This window comes from Dasypus novemcinctus, chromosome 5 (assembly GCF_030445035.2).
Source record: "Dasypus novemcinctus isolate mDasNov1 chromosome 5, mDasNov1.1.hap2, whole genome shotgun sequence".
NCBI lineage: Eukaryota > Metazoa > Chordata > Mammalia > Cingulata > Dasypodidae > Dasypus > Dasypus novemcinctus.
In genome coordinates, this window is record NC_080677.1 from 118254106 (window position 1) to 118276224 (window position 22119).

General features: G+C 41.8%; 2 protein-coding genes across 7 annotated transcripts in view; both read right to left on the reverse strand.

The window, feature by feature from the left end:
* Positions 1-5705, reverse strand: part of SVOPL (SVOP like) — a 150067-nt gene extending 144362 nt beyond the window's left edge. For both annotated transcript variants that reach the window (XM_071215296.1, XM_058297437.2), the window contains exon 1: positions 5521-5705. The gene's annotated coding sequence lies outside the window, so the exon portion shown is untranslated. The remainder of the gene's footprint in view (positions 1-5520) is intronic.
* A 2518-nt stretch (positions 5706-8223) lies between these two features.
* The window catches only part of ATP6V0A4 (ATPase H+ transporting V0 subunit a4), a 122964-nt gene continuing 109068 nt past the window's right edge, over positions 8224-22119 (reverse strand). For 4 of the 5 annotated variants that reach the window (XM_058297440.1, XM_058297441.2, XM_058297438.2 and 1 more), the window contains 3 exons: positions 18595-18712; positions 9908-10079; positions 8224-8664 (listed from right to left, as the gene is read on the reverse strand). In XM_058297440.1, the coding sequence (XP_058153423.1) occupies positions 8571-8664; positions 9908-10079; positions 18595-18712 (384 nt within the window). In that variant the 3' untranslated portion in view covers positions 8224-8570. Of the gene's footprint in view, positions 8665-9907; positions 10080-14415; positions 14521-18594; positions 18713-22119 lie in introns of those variants that run through there. The other variant, XR_009185893.1, reaches the window with a different exon arrangement.

Sequence of the window (22119 nt, forward strand, 5' to 3'; positions counted from 1 at the left end):
TTTATGAAATGAAAACATATATATATACAATTAGATTGGAAGCTGAGAAAATGGTAGCTAAGTAATGGTAATTATCTCCTTAAAGAAATATTTTTCTAAGCAATAAACAAAAGTCACAGAGGCAAGAAACAGATTGGACTTTTAAAATTTTATTTATTTATTTATTTTTTTAGGTACCAGCACTGGTGATTGAAACCAGGACCTCATGTGGGAAGCTGGCACTCAATCATGAGCCGCATCAGCTCCTAAACATTTACTACTATTATGAGAAGTTAGTAAGTTCAAAATTGAAAGAACAAGAAAATATATTTGGAAAAAAAAATACAGGCATCCAGTAAATGTTTGTAGTTGATATAAACCACAAATTAAGAAAAAACTTTAGATACTAATAAGTCCTTACAGATCTTATATGAACAGAAAATTCAAAAGATGATATATGAATTATAAACAAAACTCCCAGAAAATTTCTCATCTTCTATCATAACTGACAGAATTATAACTAAAAATGTCTTGAGGTGTTATTTTTTTATTACCCACCCCCACTTTGTGGCTTTTTGGGTGCTGTCTGCTCTCTGTGTCCACTTGCTGTGCATTCTTCTGTATCTGTATTTTATTTATTTTTATTTCCCCTCCCGCCTTGCAGGTTGCTTGCTGTCTGTTCTCTGTGTCCATTCGCTGCATGCTCTTCTGTGTTTTTTTGCTTGTCTCCCTTTTTGGTTGCGTCACCTTGCTGAATAAGCTCTCTGCAGCTCTTGCAGGCTGAGCAGTGCTCCATGGCTTGCAGGCGAGCCTGCCTTCACAAGGAGGCCCCGTGATGCAAACCGAGGGCCTCCCATATGGTAGATGGGAGCGCAACTGATTGAGCCACAGTCACTTCCCTTGAGGTGTTATTTTTATACTTACAAAGTTAACAAACAGGAAAAAAAGAATAAAGGAAAGAGGAAGAAGGTAAGTGAAAGAGGGAGGAAAGAGGGAGAAGGAGATAAGGGAAGAAGGAAAAGGGAGTGGAGATGGCAGGGTAGGAGGGAAGAAGGAAGAAGAAAGGAAGGGAGGGAGAGAAGAGGAAAGGAAAGAACATGGTCCTCATGGTGAGATAGCTATTAAACTGATTGTGTTTCCTCCATCTCGATTAACTCATTCTAAAATAAAAATAAACCTAGCTATCTATGGGAGAAATAATTTGTTGCCTACCCAATAATAAGTCATCCCTTGTGCCTTACTAATGGGAGTGGCCCCTGAGATGCACGCAGAGTTGTTGGGGGCGGGGGGGGGGGGGGGCGCAGGGCTCTAGAGAAGCCATTTTTGCCACTTCCTCCTTCCTCTTCCCTTGGCAAGGGCTTCAGCAAGCCTCTTGGATCATGGCCCACATGCAGAGATGGGAGAACAGAAGATGGAAAGAGCCTGGATCCTTGGTGACCAAGCTCTCCTACAGCCTTGGATTGCTTATTTCTAGACATCCTTCACATGGTGTGGCAATTTGATATTATTTATGAATTCCAAAAACAGATACTGTTTATGTTTGTAAACTGGTCAGTTCCTCTGGGCATGATAACGCTTTGATTATATTAAATTCAGCTGAGGTGTCTGACTAATACAGAATTTGGTACAGAGGAGTGGGGAAGTTCTTGCAATACCAAATGTTGGAACAGTTTTATAAATGGGTAAGGGGTATTTTTTGGTGGAATTGTGAGATGCTTGGTGCAAAAGGCCTGAACTGCTTTAAAGAGACTGATGGTAGTAATATGGAGTAATATGGAGCCTAAAGGTATTTTTGACAAGTACTTAGAAGGAAATAATTGTGAGATGCTTAATAGAAATGTTCTAGAGTGCTTTGAAGAGAGAGTTGATAGGAATATGGATGCTAAAAAGACTTTTTATGAGGCCTTAGAAGTAAATGATGAAACTATTATTGGAAACTGGAAGAAAGACAATCTGTGTTTTAAAGTCACAGAGAACTTAGCAATATTAACTCCTGATGTTTTATGGAAGGCAGAATTTGAAAATGGTGAGCCTGGGCTTTTAACTGAAGAACTTTCCAAAGTAAACTCAGAAAATGCAGCTTGGCTTCTCCTTGCAACTTGTAATAGAATGCTAGATGAGAGAAATAAGGTGAGGACTGAATTGTTGGGCACAAAGAAAGCAGAAACTAATTCTGGAAATTCCAAGCCTCTGGAAATCAAGTCTCCAGACAGTAGTGCCCCATTTGGGGACTTAATTAAACTTAGGACTTATAAGTCAGAATGAAAATGCACAGGAAATATTTGTGGAAAGTTTTACTGTCTGATGGCTTGGGCCTCTGGTTCCTACATGCTAAACCAACAAGCTTTTTGAGCGAGGTGTATGAATAGAATCAGCCAACCTGGACTAAAAGGGACATCAAAGGAAGAAATGGAAGGGAAAATAGCTTTAAGAGGAAAACCACGGAAGCTGAAATCTGGAATTAAGACATCTCCTTGGGCCAAGAGGAACCCCATCCATGTGTACAGAGAGGGTGAGTATGCCCTGACAGTTGAAGAGGGTGGATGCTCCAGCCCACTATTCAAGGAGACTTTTGCCACACTACAGAGAGGGTGAAGCACATTCCCCAAGGGGTGGGGAGAGTGAGGTCAACACTCCATAGGTCTGAGAGGGGTTGGTTTGTTCCCGCTATGTTAGGGAAGGCCAGGTCACCAACTCATTGCTCTGAGAGAGTTGGGCCTGTATACCAGATATTAGGGAGAATGTTGCTGTCACCTCACTGTACTAAGGGGGCTGAGACTACCCCAGAGATCAGGGAAGCAGTGGCCGTCACCCCAATGATCTTGGATGGCGAGGTCTAGAGCTCATTTGGCCACCCAGATGCTTGATGAGGGTAGAACCAAGAATATGGCCCTCAGGCAAGCCTGTGAAAGGGTGAGTCCCCATGAGGCCCCAGGTCCCCATCATCTCAGAGTATGACTCTCAGATTTTGAAATCTAATGAAGCATGCCCTGCAGATTTACCGAACTGTAGGGGACCAGTGACTCATGTTTCCCTCCCAATTCCTCCTTATGGTAATGCAAATGTTTATCCTTTGTCTGTCCTTTGTATATTGGAAGCAGATAAATCATTTTGTAAGTTTCTACAGCCAGACAGGACTTTGCCCTAAGACAAAATATTTCTTTAAACTGATTGTGATATGATTTTGTACTTAGCATTGTTAAGTACAATGATCTTGTACTTTGCATTAAGTATTTGTTTAAAATATATATATTTTTAAATATTTTAATGTCTTTTTGGAATTCAGAGGTTGGAGTGTGGCAGTTTGATATTATTTATGAATTCCAAAAAGAGATATTACTTATGTTTGTAAATTGGTCTGTTCCTCTGATCATGATAGCCCTTTGATTGCATTAGATTCACTGAGACATCTAATACACATGGGGGGGGTGAAATAAGGCTTTCACTGATTTAAGCCACTGTTATTTCTGGTCTTTGCAGTTGTATGCAATTCTTTTTTTTTTTAAAGATTTATTTATTTATTTAATTTCCCCCCCTCCCCTGGTTGTCTGTTCTTGGTGTCTATTTGTTGCGTCTTGTTTCTTTGTCTGCTTTTGTTTCTTTGTCCGCTTCTGTTGGCCTCAGTGGCACAGGAAGTGTGGGCGGCGCCATTCCTGGGCAGGCTGCTCTTTCTTTTCACGCTGGGCGGCTCTCCTCACGGGCGCACTCCTTGCGTGTGGGGCTCCCCCACGCGGGGGACACCCTTGCGTGGCACGGCACTCCTTGCGCGCATCAGCGCTGCGCATGGGCCGGCTCCACACGGGTCAAGGAGGCCCGGGGCTTGAACCGCGGACCTCCCATATGGTAGACGGACGCCCCAACCACTGGGCCAAAGTCCGTTTCCCTGTATGCAATTCTTAACTGAGAAACTTCCCCTTAAGGATGTTGTGAGGATGAAATGTGACGATGTTAAGTATGGCACAGTGCCCAGTGCATCAAAAGCACTCATTGTAGCAAATAGTACTGTTTTTCATCTCTGAATAAAGGTATCAGCTAATTTCTAAATTTCACCATAAACATAAATCAAGTACACTTAAGGTATGCTTTTAAGTCTCTATGGAGTTATCCAATGTATGTCTCTCCCAAAGATATTTGTTGTTAACATTCTGCTAATGTTAGAACATACTGGGTCACATGAAAACTCTTTTTTCCTTTGAGTAATTTGTTTTCTTAAATAGGTTGATTTTAATGTCAAGGGTAAACGTAAGTGTTGTTAGGAAGCCATAGCAAGAGCTACATTCCCATTGGAAAATAAATTCACGAAGTTTCTCCAATGAGGAATATGACATATTACTTATGAGAGGCAGAATAAAATGGATCATTTTCACCAAAAACATTCCTATCAATCTGCATTGCTTTACATTGTAAAATCAGTATATTTTAGAGGGAGGAAAAGTTTCCAAACTTCACTTCTTCAAAGGTCTAGTTGGTGCAGGGGGTAGGGTACCGGTAGGGAAAAAGGGCTGGGAGTGATGCATGAGTCACTCAAACTCCACTCAAAGGAGCAAGTCAAATGAGCCAAGCCTTGCCTAGCCACTACCACAGTGGTCAGTGCCCGCTAAATGTAATAACTGATCTTTATACTGCACACCCCTTGAAGGCCAAAGCCCAGGTAGGTTTCCAATGTCAGGGGAAGTTGCCAAAGAAAGGAAGAAACAAATGTACAAGTTTATGTTTACCTGCAAGAGAAATTCTCATCCATGCCCTGTTATATAGGGTCTTCAACAACAGAATTCCTTTGATGGGGCATGCTGGATGGGAGTGGGTGTTGATAAGAGATGACCAGGATTTTGGCATTCACACTTGCACACTGTAAAGGGGCTTACATTCCAAATCATTAACAGGATGCTAGAACACTAACTCAAAACAGACATGAAAACTGTTAATATTTTTTAGCGTTTTAGCCAAAGATTCCTGAAGAAAGAAGAGGACAAAATGTTTCACATGGAATGTTGATAAAGCAGAGTTGACATCTTCTATCCTTTGGCTCCCGAGTCATTATAAATCGCTTAGAAACCTAGGAAAGGGAGGAATGGGTGGATGGGTGGGTAGGTAGTCAGACTAAGCTAGGGAAAGAGAGAATAACACAGGGAAGAACTGGTCATCTCTCACCACCAGTTCCCAAGAGCTACAATGGTGAAAATAACCTGTAACAGAGCTTGAAGAAACTTTATCATGATAAAAACTGAAATATTAGGGATTTACTCTAACTAAAAGACTCAGAGTTCAACCTTTATTATAACAAATTCTAAAGGGCTGGCTGTCATTTTACTCTATTTTGCCACACTGAATTTTTTTTAGCCCAAAAATGTTGGGCCTCTCTGGGTCTTTGTTAAACTGAACTTCTGCTGTGGGTGATGTAATTTGTTTGGCACTATCAGCAGTAAAAAAAGAGTAAGCTTTTCATACTCCATTTGCCTTCAACTGAGCTCTAATAGTCAAAGCCCTATACAACAGTAAAAAATAAACCCAGATACATGTTTCCCATAAGAGATTACTTACCTTGGTGTACAGCCTGGAAATCTTTCCAATTTGGGGCCCTTTTGCTCCCCGTTACTGCAGCCAACTCATAGAAATTGGGCCATTGCTGGCCTCTCAGAAGCTTTCGGGCTTGCCTTCCCAAGGTGCTGCCCCCCTGGTCTTATCCTCCCCCGTCTCAGTTCTGTGAACAGGTTTCTTCAAGGAACAAACTCACATCCTGGGCAAATGAGTGACACCTGGGTCACGCCCCTTCTCAGCAGCCCTTCTCCCGATCCCTTTTTAAAGGGGAAATTACATCTCTTACTGAGACAGAAAGAGACTACAAAGGCTTTGAAGAAACTAGTGCGCATTTCCCAGTAAGGCTGGGAGGCTTTCTGAAAGACTAGGGGTCTAAGCAAGGGGCAGAAGGAAGTTTTGCCCTTTCTAACATTGTCTCACAGCCACCACTATATTTAGAATGAAAGAGCAAAAGACCACCTAATCCTGGGCTTTTTAGAAAGTTGTTGAGAAGGGACAGTAGAGAGCTGACCATGGCAGCACGGGGATTTTCTGGACTTCTTATAATCACATACATAATGCTAGTTTGTTCTTTATTTAGTCAACCACCATTTTCTGAGCATATCCTCTGTGCCTTGTGTTTCACAAGCCCCTTCCCTAGACAATCACATTTGAGCTGTACCACAGCCCAGAGAGGTGGAGATCATTGCCCCCACTTCTGCAATGAGGGAAACAGTTTCATTTCTTGAACCAAGGGCATACATGATAAATGATCAGAGTTGGGACTCAAACATATGCTTCTTCTGACTCCAATTTTCATTATTTTTCTCAACCTGTTTTAATCATTAAATATTTTTTAATGAAGATGTTGTTATTGTGGGAAAGTGTGGGAGGGGGAGGAAGTGGAGCATATGGGAATCCCTTATAATTTTTATGTAACATTTATGTAATCTAAAGCTTCTTTAAAAAGAAAACTTTTTTTTTAATTTGTGTGCCGGCACCATTTTGTTTCTCTTGACATTGACCCAAGTGTTTTTCTCTTCTCATCAATTTTTGGTTTAAACTCAGCATGTTTTCTTTTTGTTTATTTTTAAATCTATTTCCATTTTTACAATAAATAAATAAATATTTATTGAGTGTATAACATGTACCTTAAACTGTGCTATGCAACTCATGATGCTGACATAAAAGCTACCTTTTGAGTATAAGCATTTGGGTTAAAAAAGAGGCCAACTGTAGAAGGCTGAATAATGACTGCCTCAGATCCTAAGCTCTGGAACCTGTAAATGTTATATTATTTTTAAAAAGGGCACTTGCAGGTGTGAATAATTTAAGGCTCTAAATGCAGTAACAAGTGTCCATATCAGAGGAGAGAGAGACTTGACACAAAGTAGATGGTGAGGGAAGTGGACTTGGCCCAACAAATAGGGTGTCTGCCTACCACATGGGAGGTCTGCGGTTCAAACCCCGGGCCTCCTTGACCCGTGTGGAGCTGGCCCTTGCGCAGTGCTGATGAGCACAAGGAGTGCTGTGCCACACAGGGGTGTCTCCCGTGTAGGGGAGCCCCACACACAAGGAGTGTGCCTCATAAAGAGAGCCACCCAGTGTGAAAAATAGGGCAGCCTGCCCAGGAATGGCGCTGCATGCACAGAGAGCTGACACAACAAGATGATGCAACAAAAAGAAACACAGATTCCTGGTGCTGCTGATAAGGATAGAAGTGGTCACAGAAGAACACACAGCAAATGGACACAGAGAGCAGACAACTGCGGAGGGGGGGAGAGAAAGAAATAAAAATAAATCTTTTAAAAAAAAAAACAAAGTAGAAGGTGATGTGGTGATGTAACCACAGAGGCAGCCGTCAGCAACCAGAAGCTGGAGAGGGCAAGGAGTAGATACTCTCCTAGTGCCTCAGGAGGCAGCATGGCCTACTGACAGTGATTTCAGACTTCTGGACTCCAAAACCATGAAAAAATAAATTTCTGTTTTTTTAAACCAAAAAATATATATATATTTAAGTGGGGAGGGACCCTATCCAAAGGGTGGCTTGAAATTGCTTAGTACTTTCTGGAACTTTGTTTAACAACAAAAGTAGTTTGATCCTAAATAAGATATTCTGTGAAAGTACTTTGTAAATTGTCAAGCACTACACAAGTGCTAATTATACTTACTATACCAGTATAGTTACTGTAGATTATAATTAACCTGGATAATGGTCTTTCAGACAAAATAGCCAATAGAATGTAATTTACTCCACACACAGCTCTTAGAAGTTTCCCAACCCAGGTGACTGAAGAAATTACTTCAGGGCTGATGAATCCAGAGGGTACTAAGGCAGAACAGAACTCCCCCATGCCTATGCTTCTCGTTCTCCAGTTACTCCAGGATAATGTGTGTTGTCAGTAAACAAAGTTCCTGGTGATGTCATGTTGTCACACTTCATTGCACGGGATTTGGCAAGGTAGAGAGCCACGCAGGGGGTGGGTCTGCCCTTCCCAAACAGAACAATATCTGCTCTTCCTCATGGGGAGTGAAAATTCATGAGAAAGTCCCTGATCTTGTAATGCTAAGCTAAGCCCCAGACAGGGTGTTTGAGGAAGGGAGAAAGGAGCAAGTAAAATACACATAATCCTTTTCTCTGGGATTAGTTTCTATAACTCCATTGTTCAGTTTTGGCAGGTAATTATCAATACTAAATTTTAAGAAATAATGTTAAATAAAGACATCTTAAAAAGTGAATGACCCAAATGTTTATTTTCTTGAAAATCATACTTAAAACACAGCAAGAAAACATCAGTTTAGCATCCCCACCCCATTTCTCAATCATTTTATTATTCCATTATTAAGATCTCACAGGAGGTCAAATAACTTGCCAATGTATTTCCTCTATGACATGGTGAAATCATATCGAATCCCAAGGATTATGACCAAATAATACATGGCTTCATGCTTCAGATTAGCCAAGAACAACCGTCCCATTGAACGCTTGGCACAGGCCGCCAGCAAAGACCAGGCAGAACTCCCACTGGCACAGAGCGCGCTGCCCAGGCGGGGCTGCCACGGGGACCTAGAGCCTACTCCTCAGTTGTCCCATCCAGGATGTGCTTGAAGGAGAATGGGCAAAACTTGTAACCGGTCCCAGCGTAGAACTTGTTCTGGAACTCCACCCTGTTGTTGGAGGGCAAGGGAAGGGAGGATTAAATGTGCAGGGTTAAAGGCTGGACGCTTGAGAGAAGCAGCAGAACATCTGTAAAATCAACACAGGTGAGAAAGGCATGCCAGGAAGGTGGCCCAAGGGGATGGCTGCCAGGACAATCCCAGGTTTCTGAGGCTTTCCAACCCCTCCAATGCCTCCCTCCTACTGCTTGCCTTACTCCTCCAGCCCTCTGCCAGCAGCCACCAGCATAACAGCTCCCCACAGAATGAACCTCCCGGGATCCAACAAAGCCAAGTCAAGCTCCCTGCGCAGCGTGACCCAGCATGCTGGGTTGAGGTTACACTACCCACAGCACTGTACACTGCTCTCCATTGCCGTTCTGTTTTCAAACCTGCAGGACTTACACTATTGTGGAACCAATAGAACCTCGTCTTATATCTTACACTTTAGATTACTGATGTTATGTATGATTACATGTGTTTAATTGTTTTAAGAGTGAACTTCCCTGACAGGGGAAAGGATGTTATAACCCGAGGCAGGGGACACTGTGATTCCCTCAACTCGATGCAAGAAGCATAAACTTTTTCTTTATGAAAAGCAGTAATGGAGGGAGGTAGAAAACTTCAAGGAGAGCTGACAACAGTCTGTGGATGGACATGCACAGCACACTCAAAATTCTTGGCTGCTTGTGACCTGGGAGAAAACCTGAAGCCTAAACAAAGGTCTTCATGTTCTTAGACCTGGGGATGGGCAGTTGTCTCCAGACACAACCCCTGTGAATGTCAAGGTCCCCTGTGAATGCCTTCCTCCTTGCAGGTCCCTCTTTCTGTTTCCTTTTGCCAGGCAGTTTAGTACTTTGTTCTATTGGAATAACTCCTGCACTCAGCGAGAAGAGCCAAAGACTGCGATTTGCTCCACATGCTCTCTATTAGCCTATTCAGACCTGTCACCTCACCAATGTTTGGATGGGTTGCTTAATCTGTAGCCAATTTTAAGAATACGAGTTAATTTAACAATTAAAAAGGAAAGGGGTAAATGGGAACAAACATTTATTATAGGGCAATCACTATGTGTTTGTGTACAAATACTACCTCATTTAATGTTCTTCCACAGACGGCTATGCTTAGGCTACAAAAAAGTATGTAAGTTGTAAATGTCACACTATGAGTTAGGCTTTGAGCCCGGTCAGCTGGCCCTCCAGCCCACCCCCTTTCCCTGCTCCACGCTGAACTTCTTCAGTTCAGCTGTCCTTACCAGTGAAGTCGCAGGGCGTGCAGGAAAGCAGAGAGGCCCTCCATGATTAGAAGGATGGCTACCGTCAGAACAGCAAAGATAGCAAAAATGATAAAGACCACAACAAGTCCTCCCCAGCTTTTCTGGCGCAGGCCAATGTTCATCACCATGGTCCACAGCACTTCAGACAGTTCTGCAAAGTGCAAGAGACATTCTCAACCATAGGGTTGATCAAGAAGATGCAGATTATTTTTATACTATAATCCTGGATCTGCACACCCCATGACTCAGCAACTCCACTCCCACGTGGAGAATTCAGATGTGTGTGCCCTAGGGTGTACACATGATAATATCCACGGCAGCTTGATTCACCATGTAGAATTTCCTTCACCATGGTGGAATTTCCTTCAATAGGAAATTGGTGAGATATATGGTGGTATATTACACACCAATGAAAGAAAGCAAGCTATAGCTACTGGCAACAACCTGAATAAATCTGACAAACATAATGTTACATGAAAGAAGAGGGGCGCAAAAGAATACATGTAATATCATTCCATTTATATAAAATCAAAGACAGTCAAAACTACACTAAATTGTCTAAATAGAAACTGAAAGCCATTTTAACCCCAAGGCCCTTAAATAAGGCAGAAGCACTCAGAACTTTCTTGAATGCTTTCTTCTGCTCCCACCCCCACAGGTAGTGACATAACAATCGTACCACTTTATTTTCACAGGGCCTTGAAAGTTGAAGCGGTTTTACTCACAGTATGTCATTAGAGCCTCACAACATCCCATTGGAGAAGGCAGGCATTTAATTTCCAGGGTTTCGCTCTAACCATTCTTTTTGATCCATCTTGTTATTTTTTTTTTTTTTTTTTTTTTTAAGGAGAAGGTCGAGGACTTTTGTCCTCAGCATTTCCTTCCTTGCTCCTAGCTCAGTAAGTATTTTTTTTTTTTAGATTTATTTTTATTTATTTAATTCCCCTCCCCTCCCCCGGTTGTCTGTTTTCTGTGTCTTTTTGCTGCGTCTTGTTTCTTTTTTCTTTGTCCGCTTCTGTTGTCGTCAGCGGCACGGGAAGTGTGGGCGGCGCCATTCCTCGGCAGGCTGCTCCCTCCTTCACGCTGGGCGGCTCTCCTTATGGGTGCACTCCTTGCGCGTGGGGCTCCCCTACGCGGGGGACACCCCTGTGTGGCACAGCACTCCTTGCGCGCATCAGCACTGCGCATGGGCCAGCTCCACACGGGTCAAGGAGGCCCGGGGCTTGAACCGCAGGCCTCCCATGTGGTAGACGGACGCCCTAACCACTGGGCCAAAGTCCGTTTCCCATCATCTTGTTATTTTTAAGCATGTGTCAAAATACATAATATATGAATATATGTGAAGCACAATGATTCCACTAATGATATTAATATTCACTCAAAAGATATGATATAAATTCATTTTATTTTGATTTAATGAACACAAATATATTTATTTGGTAGAAATAATTTGTTTTGAAAATAGGTTTAAATGTCTATGAATATTAAAAAAAAATAGAGCTTCCCTTAGCTTGGGTCTCTGAGTGATACTGATGAACACATATGAGAGAGTAGTAAATTTTTACTTCAGCAGTTTTAAGCTACTCAGGATTTAGGGGCTGAACAGACAGCAACCTACTCTAGCCTAGCACGACAGTCAGTGCTATAACCACAAATGAAAGCAAAAGCCTACATATGTTAAACTAATTTCCTAAGTTGAGATGCAGCTAAAAGTGGTGGAACAGTAATTAGGATTTTTAAAATTTTCACTCTATGAAACTGCCTCTTTAAGCAGGGTGACTACAGGAGGTATACCGAGCAGGATCTTCCAGAATGACCCAATAAGTGGACCATGCCAGGCAGCCATGAGCCATATAGGTTTTCTAAAGTCAAATTACCCTCTCAGAGGGCATGGGCTGGCCAGAGATACCCCAATACATGGTGTCACACTCTGGCACAGAAAATGGCACAATACCTCCTCCTGTCCTATCCAGACTCAGCCCTATTGTGACCTAAGTCCTCCAAACAAAACTGAGGTTGGCACTGAAGGCTGATGTTAACACTGACCACACGAGGCTCTGGGATCTACTCTGAGGAAAGGTGACAATCACTGGATTATCTCTTCACATGAGTGCATATCAGGGGCTTGTAGGTATCTGTGCTGCAGGAACTCTCAGGGCAGATACACATCTAAGCATCTGCATGCATGAGAAAGTGTGTGTGTAAGAGGAAGTGTTCGTTTTGTGCAAGGGAAGCTGGGCAAAGAAAGCCTGAGCAGTTATGATAATACCAAGGTAAATCCAAATGGAACCAAGTTTGAAAGCTATTGTTTCAATATCTGTACATCAGCTGCAGCAAATATAATAAACCATGTAAAAAGATCATTGCTGGGGAAGGGACAAAGTGTTTGATGTTGGATATGTGGGAGTACCATATATTTTATATGTGAATTACTGTGATCTAAAACTTTTGTGAAGACAAACTTAATAATTAGAAGGAAAAAAAAAAGGAAAGAAAGGATGTAGACACTGAGGAAGAAATGGAAGAAACTGCTTTGCCACTGTACATACAGGGCAACACCTATAGCAATGATGAAAGGCAAAACATCAAAAACAAAGCTTTTTCATTTTTTCATAACCCAAGTTATTGTTACTTTATTTAACTTTTCTAAATTAGTATATGTATTCTATATATAACCTTTAAAGCCATCACTATATTCCATTTTACTATTAATGGAACCTGGCAATATATTAGGTTTCATTTTTTAAGAAGTTTTAGACCACAGAGAGGTTCAACTATGGCAGGGGAGGAACACTGGTGTGGGGTGTTATTTATAGGGGGCACATGGTTGGGAGGGAGCTCTCCAGGGCATGTATATAGGATACATAAAAATATTTGGATATTTTCATAGTGGTTACAGTTAAAAATGACAACTGAGGGAGTGCTAAGTTCCTAGCCAGGGGAGCTCTATCACATTCCCCAATGCAACAGCAACACTCCCCCAAGTGCGATGGCAAAGACCAATAAAGAAGGATGGTCCAACAATGAGCTCTTGATACTGATGACTATGCGTATGAGCCTGTGCACCTGAAATACGAACTAGGTCTAGAGCTGCAGGGTGCCTAAGAGTTACCTCCTGAGAGCCTCCATGTTGCTCAAATGTGGCCATTCTCTAAGCCAAACTCAGCATGTAAATGCATTACCTTCCCCCCAGTGTGGGACATGATTCCCAGGGATGAGCCTCCCTGGCACTGAGGGATTACTATCAAGCACCAACTGATGATATAATTAGAAAAAGACCTTGAATAAAAGGGCCAATTCAGACCAGCAGAATATCTCAGCCCACATGTAACATCAGGGGTTAAAAACTGCTTTTTGACCTTGAATAAAAGGGGGAAATGGAAAGGACAAATGAGTCAGGAGGTCATCAGAAGGGTCACACTTATGCATACCTCAGCAGGGTACCAGAGACAGCCAAAGCAGATACAAGCCCAGGTACTGGTTCTCCTGAGGGCTACAGAGACCTACAGGTTCTGTGATCATGGCAGATGGCTCTGGAGTTCAGTGTCATGTCAGTTGGCCCTACTTTGGAGTTTGTGTTCCTGAGTGTGATGGAGTTGGACTCAGATGTGACCTTTCTACACATGCCTCTTTTGTGACTTTTACTGGACCTGTGGTTGGTGCTGGGGTTGGTGTATACTCACGAGACCTGAATCTCTGGACTGTCCATGTGACAGCCAGGCCCTGAGCCTCAGCAGGCTTGCAACTCCTACCCTCTGGTTTATTGGACTTACCCCAGCCAGTTAACAGGGGGTAAAGAAGGTCAACCACCACACCAGGGAGCCAAGAATGCCTACAACTGCAAGCAGGAGAATTGCATCAATCATCCATGTGGAATCTAAGCCCCCTCTCGATATAGAGGTGGAGTGGACATCACCATCCCAGGGTCCACAGGATGGAGGAATAGAGTATGGATTAGAGTGTACTTACTGATATTCTACTATGGAACTATTGTGATTAGTAATGGAAGAAAATATAGCATTGATGTGGAGAAAGTAACTGCTGAGGGTAGGGAGAGGGAAGAAGAGATATGATGTGGGGGCATTTTCAGGACTTGGAGTTGTCTTGGGTGGTAATGCAGGGACAGATGCTGGACATTTTATGTCCTGCCATGGCCCACTGAGTGGACTGGGGGAGTGTAAAAACTACAATGTAAACCATAATCCATGCGGTGCAGCAGTGCTCCAAAATGTATTCACCAATTGTAATGAATGTCCCACAATGATGAAAGAGGTTGTTGATGTGGGAGAAGTGGGGTGAGAGGGGTGGGGGAGTATATGGGGACCTCATTTTTTTTAATGTAACATTTAAAAAAAAAACAGAGAAAAATAAAAAAATTAAAAAAAAAAGATAACGCCAAGGCCTGAGCACTTGGATTCCAAGGTCCTACTGAAAATCAATAATCCAGGCAGTTTTATTACTTTGGTTTCTATCCATTTAGCACACACCTTGGCCTGGCTTCTCTGTTGCAGGCATTATGCTCAGGGCTTGGAATGCAGAAATGAGTCAGGGTCCTTGCCTTCCAGGAACTCACAGTCTGGTGAGGAGATGGGCTAATCAAGACAGAATCAGAGTCAGTGCTAGGATGACTCTCCAGAACCTGGAGAAGCATACCTAATCCGGACTGGGAGACTGCAGAGGAAGATTTCCAGGAAGTGCCATGTTAGCTGAGTTCTGAAGGAGGCATGAGCCCTCAGGTGGGAGGGAGTTAAGGAAGGGAAGGCTATTTCAGGCAAGGGAGATGCAGCGGAAAACACACAGGGGCCCAGAGAGAGTGGTGTCTTCAGGAGCTCCTCATGGCCACTGCTTATGGAATGGCTGGGTATAAAGAGGGCTGGGGAGCATGGAGGGAAATTAGCAAGAGACAAGACTGGAGAAGCAGAGAGAGATCAAGAAGGACCTTACAAAGTAAGGTGGTAAATCAACATTCCTGATTTAATCTCCCATAAAGCTTGAATCTGTAGCAAAACTGGGTACAGGGCAGGCCTTGGGTGGCTGGGAACTCATTGAGGAGGTGAGCATCACCTCTGGAGTCAGCTGAGCAGGTGACCAAAAGTCCACCTCCCACCAATGCTCACAGCCAAGGCAGGCCTCTGAAAAGTCCTACCAGGAGGGTGTGGTGGGTTGAAAAATGACCCCCCAAACATGTCCAGAACCTATAAATATATTATCTTATGTGGCAAAGGGGATTTGCAGGTAAGATTAAGTTAAGGATCTCGAGATAGGGAGATTATCCTGGATTATCAGGGTTGGCCAATGTGATCACAAGGGTCCTTATAAAAGGGAGGCAGGAGAGCAAGTCAGAGAAAGAGAAGGACAAGAGAGGCCACCCCATTCAAGAAGGGGGCATGAGATGCTTCAAGGCTTTGTCCCACCACAGAAGCTTTGAACGACCAGCAAAAACTGGCAGAAGCATCTTTCTCAAAGTTCCAGAAAACAGTTAAATGGTTAAAGAACTGCAGTAACAGGGCGAGTGCCAAATCCAGAAAAGGGCCGCTTGAAAGTGTTAGGGTTTCATGGCGCCTTGCTGACGCCTTCCCCAGCCCTTACCAGCTTGGCACGGAGTCAGCCAGCCAGTACAGATCCCTGTTCCCAGCACTAGAGGGAGCAAAGTAACCCACTGGGAGCACACATCCTGGGAGCATGTAGGTCTGGTCCAGTCTGTCTGGTGGTGGCCTGAGGGACTCATGATCCCAGAACTTGCCCTCTGTGTGTCAAGGGCAGCTCACAGAACTTTCCTACAGAACGCTGTGGGAGAGCAGTCAGTCATGCTGCCTGTAGCAAGAGATTGCTGGCTGTGGGTCACACAGGGCAGTGCCTGGAACTGTGAGGAAACTGTTTCCTAGGTAACAGGGACCTTTGTATCCAAGTAAATTCCTAGGGCTACACATGCAGGCCCCAGACAAGACACGTGTGCAGAAAGGATTAGGAGGGCCCCCACGCTTTGCTGGAGCTATACTTCAAACTCATTTATGGATAAGCTCTAAAGGAGAGCAATTGTACAAATCAATCTGCAAAGACCAGAAGAAGGTTTTCTATTTTCCTTTCTTTCCCTTTTTTTCTTAGCTCCTGGAATTCAAGGAAAGGTCTGTTATAACACCGGCTTGATACAAGTTAAGGAGTAGATGACATAGAGTCTAAATTTCAATGATAACACACATTAAAATATTAAAATGTCCAGGTTTCAACAAGAGTACAAAACATACAAAACAAACAAACAAACAAAAAATTCAGGAAAAGAAGTCCAAGGCAAAGGAGAAGATTTAAGCTTAAGAAACCATCAGTGAGGAGGACCTGACCTTTCTTTGACCATTCTCTCTGCCCCTTTCTTCTCCTTCTGGGACACCCACAATGCATACATGCTTGATGGTGTCCCACAGGTTCCTCAGATGCTCTTCACTTCTCTTCATTCTTTCTTCTCATCAGACTGAATGATAGCAAATGTCTTATTTTCAAGTTCACTGATTCTTTTTTTTAATCTTAATCTTCTTAGTTTTTTTAAATCTTATTCTTTTTTTTTCTTTCTCTTGATTTTATTCATTTTATATCACTTCCAAACCCTTCTGTCGAGGGCTGACTTTCAATAGATCACAGTCAGGGAGCTGCTCTGTTGTGTACTAAACCCTAACCCAGAAGCAGATTGTCTACGAGTGGTTTAGCACCAGATTCCTCACAATAGGCAGTGAGTGGTAGGAAAGGGAGCAGCTGCCTTTCCGGCTTTGCCCCGTTTCCCAGGACAAGGGGCTTTCCACACCGGGCCCTGGTACTGACGCACAGTGGCAGATGTCACTTACACACGCAGCACTGTCTGTCAGCCTGCCGGCAGGGATGACAAAAGACAAGCTAAATGGGACCAAAGAAATAATGGCTGAAAACTTCCCAAATTTAATAAAAGACAAGAATGTACATATCCAAGATCTCAACAAACTCAGAACGGTAAACCCAAATAAATCCATATTTCACCATGTTATAATTAAACTGTCAAATGCCAAAGGTAAAAAAAGCATTCTCGAAGCTGCAAGAGAGAACCAACATTTTGCACACAAGGAAGCCTCAATAAGATTATGTGCTGATTTCTCATTGAAAGCCATGGAGGCAAGAAGGCAGTAGCAAGTCAAAAAATTGCTGATCAAGAATTCTATATCTATTAAAACTGTCTTTTAAAAATGAGGGAGAGAATAAGACATTCCCAGATAAATGAAAGCTGAGGGTGGTTGTTACCACTAGACTACACAGGATGCTAAATAGAATTCTGCAGGTTGAAAGGAAAGGGCACTAGACAGTAGATTGAAGCAATGCAAAGAAAAAAGATCTAAGGTGAAAGTAATGACATGGGTAAGTATAAATGCCAGCACTACTATTTTTTTGGTTTGGAACTCCATAATAAAAACATTTCCTACATGATCTAAAAGGCAAATGCCTAAGATGTAGTTTTGGACTCATAATGTATAAACATGTAATGTGTGACAAGAACTACATAAAGGTGGGGAGACAGAGAGGCATAGGGACATAGTTTGTACATACTACTGAATATAAGTTCTATCAAAGCAAACGAGATTGGTATAGATTTAGGATGTTAAATATGAGCCCCATGGTAACTACAAAGAAAATTATCAGAGAACATGCAAGCTCATAGAGATAGAAATTAAAGTATAGGTAAGGGCAGAGGGAACGGAGAGGTAATGTATAATAGTTGTAAAGTTTCTGTTTGAGGAGACAGGAAAGTTTTTGTAATGTTGGGTGGTGTGGGTACCGCAATATTTCGAATGTGATTAATCCCACTGAATGGTATGCTTGGGAGTGGTTGAGATGGTAAAGGTGATGTTGTATTTATGTTCCCACAATTAAAAAAAAAAAAAGGAAAGAAAGAAAGAAAGCAACTAAAGAGACAATAACAATTAAATGTAATCATGTTCCTAGATCGGCTATAATAAGGGTAGAGGAAAGGGACAAAGGGACATTATTGAAAAATTGGAATGCAGACTGTAAACTTTATATCAATGTTAAATTTATTGAACTTGGTAACTGCACATAAGGTGGATACATAAGTGAATATTCTTGTTCTTAGGAAATGTACATGGCAATAATAAGCATGATGTATACAACCTACACTCAAGTGTTCAGAAAATGGATGGATGGATGGATAGATAGATGGAGGGATAGATGATTAGATAGATAGATAGATAGATAGATAGATAGATAGATAGATAGATAGATAGATAGATAGATAAAGACAGTCAGACAGAGCCTAAGTCAAGAAATGCAGACAGCCTCTAGAAACTGGAAAAGCCAAAGAAACAGATCATCTCCTTCAGCCCACAGAAAGAATGCAGCCCCGCCAATACCTTGGTTTTAGGACTTCTGACTTCCAGTGCTGTAAGATAATAAATTCCATTCTTTAAAGCCACTAAATTGAGGACAATTTGTTATAGCAGTAATATAAAAATAATCCCAATATAATATCAGACCTACTGGGGAAAAAAAAGTCAGCTGTTCCTAAGAAAGGAGACTCATGCTTCTGGCAAGCATACCTGAAAGAACACAGAGAAGGCAGCAGCACCTACAAACACAGTGCCTCAGTTTCCCAGTGGAGCTCTGACTCTGACCCTAATGGATCCCTCACTCACGTGCATGAGCCAGGCTGAGGGCCCAGAGCCGGAGGTAAGAAGCTGTGTTGGAAATGCAGCCCAGGCAGTACTCGATGGTGTGGATGGCTTGATGGACAAAGATGTCTCCAAAGTTGAACTGAAAGAAAGAATACATTTTAAAATACTTTCATTAAATATTTCCTACATGAAAGGTATTACAAATGAACAAGACATGGTCTCTGCTATTAAGATGCTTACATCTAACTGAGACAAAACAAATATTAATATACTCATAGAAAGATAATTAGCAGAACAAAGTAGGATACAGTAGGAGTACAGTGACATTTCCCAGCAAGAGGTTCTAAAAGTTTCCAAGAAGAGCAATCGCAAAGGAGGTTTCACAAGAAAGCTAAGATTTTGCTCTGTCATAGATAGGGATCCAGAAGGAAAAAGGGGAAGCAAGATTATCCTCATGAGGAAAATGGCTTCTGGTAAGGAAAAGGCAGTTGGGGTTGGAAACATCAAGTCAAGCTTGAAAGAAAAACAATTTGGCTGGAAATAGTTTAGTTAGGTGAGGAGTAGGAAAAGGTGTTCAGGTGTTAAAGTTTCTGGAATAGCCAACTATGGATAGAGTTGAGAATTTGTCCTGGCATCAATGAGGCGTCATAAACAGTCTCTGAATAGAAAGTGACTGGAGGAAGCAAGGAAATATTTTGGGGAAGATTAATCTGGTAGCAAAATGGATCAGAGGAGGGACAGCTTATAAGCAAAAAAGCGAATTGATGATTAGCTCAGTAATCCAGGTATGAGGTGATTAGGGTCAGGATCACACAAGGCTCTGAGGTTCTAGAGCCTGAGGACCTAGAACAATAAGGTTGACAGAAATGGATAACTTGGAGAAAGCTGTGAGGAGTTGATTTCCAGACATGTTGAGTTTCTGAAAATAGCAGGACATTCAGTAGAATCTCTCAGCACATACCAGAGGTGGAACTCGGGCTCAGAAGAAAAGTCTGGGCTGGAAACAAATACTCAGGACCTTGCCTGTTGGGAATGTGAGAAGAGATGAAGGAGATCGTAATGGACAGCTGGGACTTGATGAATCAAAAGATTTATGGGAAGTGTGGAAATGGATTCTAAAAAATTTCCAACTAGGGCTGATAGATGTCATAATATCAAAAGTCACTAATACCGGCTATTCTCTATACCTAAAATCTTGTTGGAAAAATTCTCCATGATCCAGATTTTTCATTGATTTTAAGGATCATCCATTACTTCAATTACTTGTTACTATTTTAGTAATTAACATCATAACACATGCAAGCTCTAGCATTCTTTCTGATCCTCATGGGTACTCATTCCCCATGCAGAATATGAATAGAGTTTCAGTTAAACTCCCAGCCTTGAGTTCAGGATTGTGGGTTACTTCAATCATTTTATAAAAACAGCGAGCTGGAGGACCTCCAGGAATGATGGAAGAGTGGGGAGCTCCAGGACTCAGTCCTTCTAGTAGAACAACTATTAAACAGACAGTGACTGTCTGGAACAATTATTGGTGATTAAAAAAAAATTTTTTTAATGGTAGAGGGAGAGAGGGATATAGGAAAAGTACATGTGCATGCTATCGAAGTTAAGTTGGAATGAAACCAAATGTAATTGTTATATATTTAGGATGTTAAACTTTAACTGTATGGTAACCACAAGGAAAACAGAATAAAAATATATCCAGATAGAAATGAGAAGGCACTCAATATAGAACACCACAAGAAAGTAAATAAATATAAAAATAGGCTTTATTGGAAGTTAAGGACCAAAAAATGTTTAAGATTTACAAAGACTTGTTATTAATAGGTGAAGATGTAGGTGGGGGAGGGGTGAAGCATATGAGAATCCTTTATCTTTTCAATGTAACTTAAACTTTAAAAATAAAGTTTATTATATTCAAAAAGAAAGACTTACAAAGGCCAAATAGCAAAATTGTTGAAGAAAAACCTGTATTATCAGTAGTGACTCTAAAGACTTCAAGTCAGAGACCTAACCTCAAAACTGGAAGAACTAGAGAGCAGATGTGGCTCAAGAAGTTGAGCACCTGCTTCCCACATGGGAGGTCCCAGGTTTAGTCCCTAGTGCTTCCTAAAAACAAACAAACAATAAGCAAACAAATGAAATAACCAACTCAGGGGAGCCAATGTGGCTCAGTGGTTGAGTGTCAACTTCCCACATACAAGGTCCTGCACGCCTCAAAAAAAAAAAAAAAAACTGGAAAAACTAGAAAAAGAAGATCAAACTCAACCTAAAGCAAGCAGAAGAAAACTATGAAGATCAGAGCAAGATATAAATGAAATAAAAAATAAAATAAATGGGAAGTAGACTTGGCCCAATGGATAGGGTGCCCTCCTACCACATGGGAGGTCCACGATTCAAACCCCAGGCCTCCTTGACCCGTGTGGAGCTCGCCCATGTGCAGTGCCGGTGCGCTGTGCCTTGCCACACAGGGTTGTCCCCTGTGTAGGGGAGCCCCACACACAAGGAGTGCACCCCATAAGGAGAGCCGCCCAGTGCGAAAGAATAGTGCAGCCTGCCCAAGAATGGCGCCGCACACATGGAGAGCTGACACAACAGGATGACCCAACAAAAAAAGAAACACAGATTCTCGGTGCTGCTGATAAGGATAGAAGCAGTCACAGAAGAACACACAGCCAATGGACAAACACACATGAATGGACACAGAGCAGACAACTGGGGGTGGGGGAGGGGAAGAAAGAATTTAAAAAATATTTTTAAAGAAAATAAAATAAAAACAATAGAATCAACAAAACAAAAATTTGGGTCTTTGAAAAGATCTTTTAAAAAGGCAAGTCTTTAGCTAGACTGACAAAGAAAAAGAAGATACAAATAATGAAAATCAGAAATGAAAAGTAGGACATTACTACCAACCCCACTGAAATAATACAGGCTATAAGTGGATATTATGAACAATTGTATGCCAATAAATTAGATAACCTAGATGAAATGGACAAATTCTTTGAAACACAATCTACCTACATTGACTCAAGAAGAATTAGAAGATCTCAACAAACCAATTTTAAAGAGATTGAATCAGTAATCAAAACCCTTCCAACAGGGGAGGAGATGTAGCTCAAGTGGTTGAGAACCTGCTTCCCATGTACAAGGTCCCAGGTTGTTCAATCCCCCATACCTCTTTAAAAAAAAAAAACACCTTCCAATAAAGAAAGCACAGGACCAGAGGGCATCAGAGGGATATTGTACCAAATATCCCCAGAAAAATTAACTCCAATTCTGACAAACTCTTCCATAAAAGTAAAGCTTCCTAACTTATTCTACAAGACCAACATTAACTTCACACAGCCAAATAAAGATACCACAAGAAAAATCACGGACCAATATCTCTTTTGAATATAGATGCAAAAATCCTCAACAAAATACTAGCAAAATGAATCCAGCAACAGAGTAAAAGAATTATAAATCATGATCAAATAGGATTTATCCCTACTATGCAAGGTTGGCTCAACATAAGAAAATCAATTAATGTAATACACCATATTA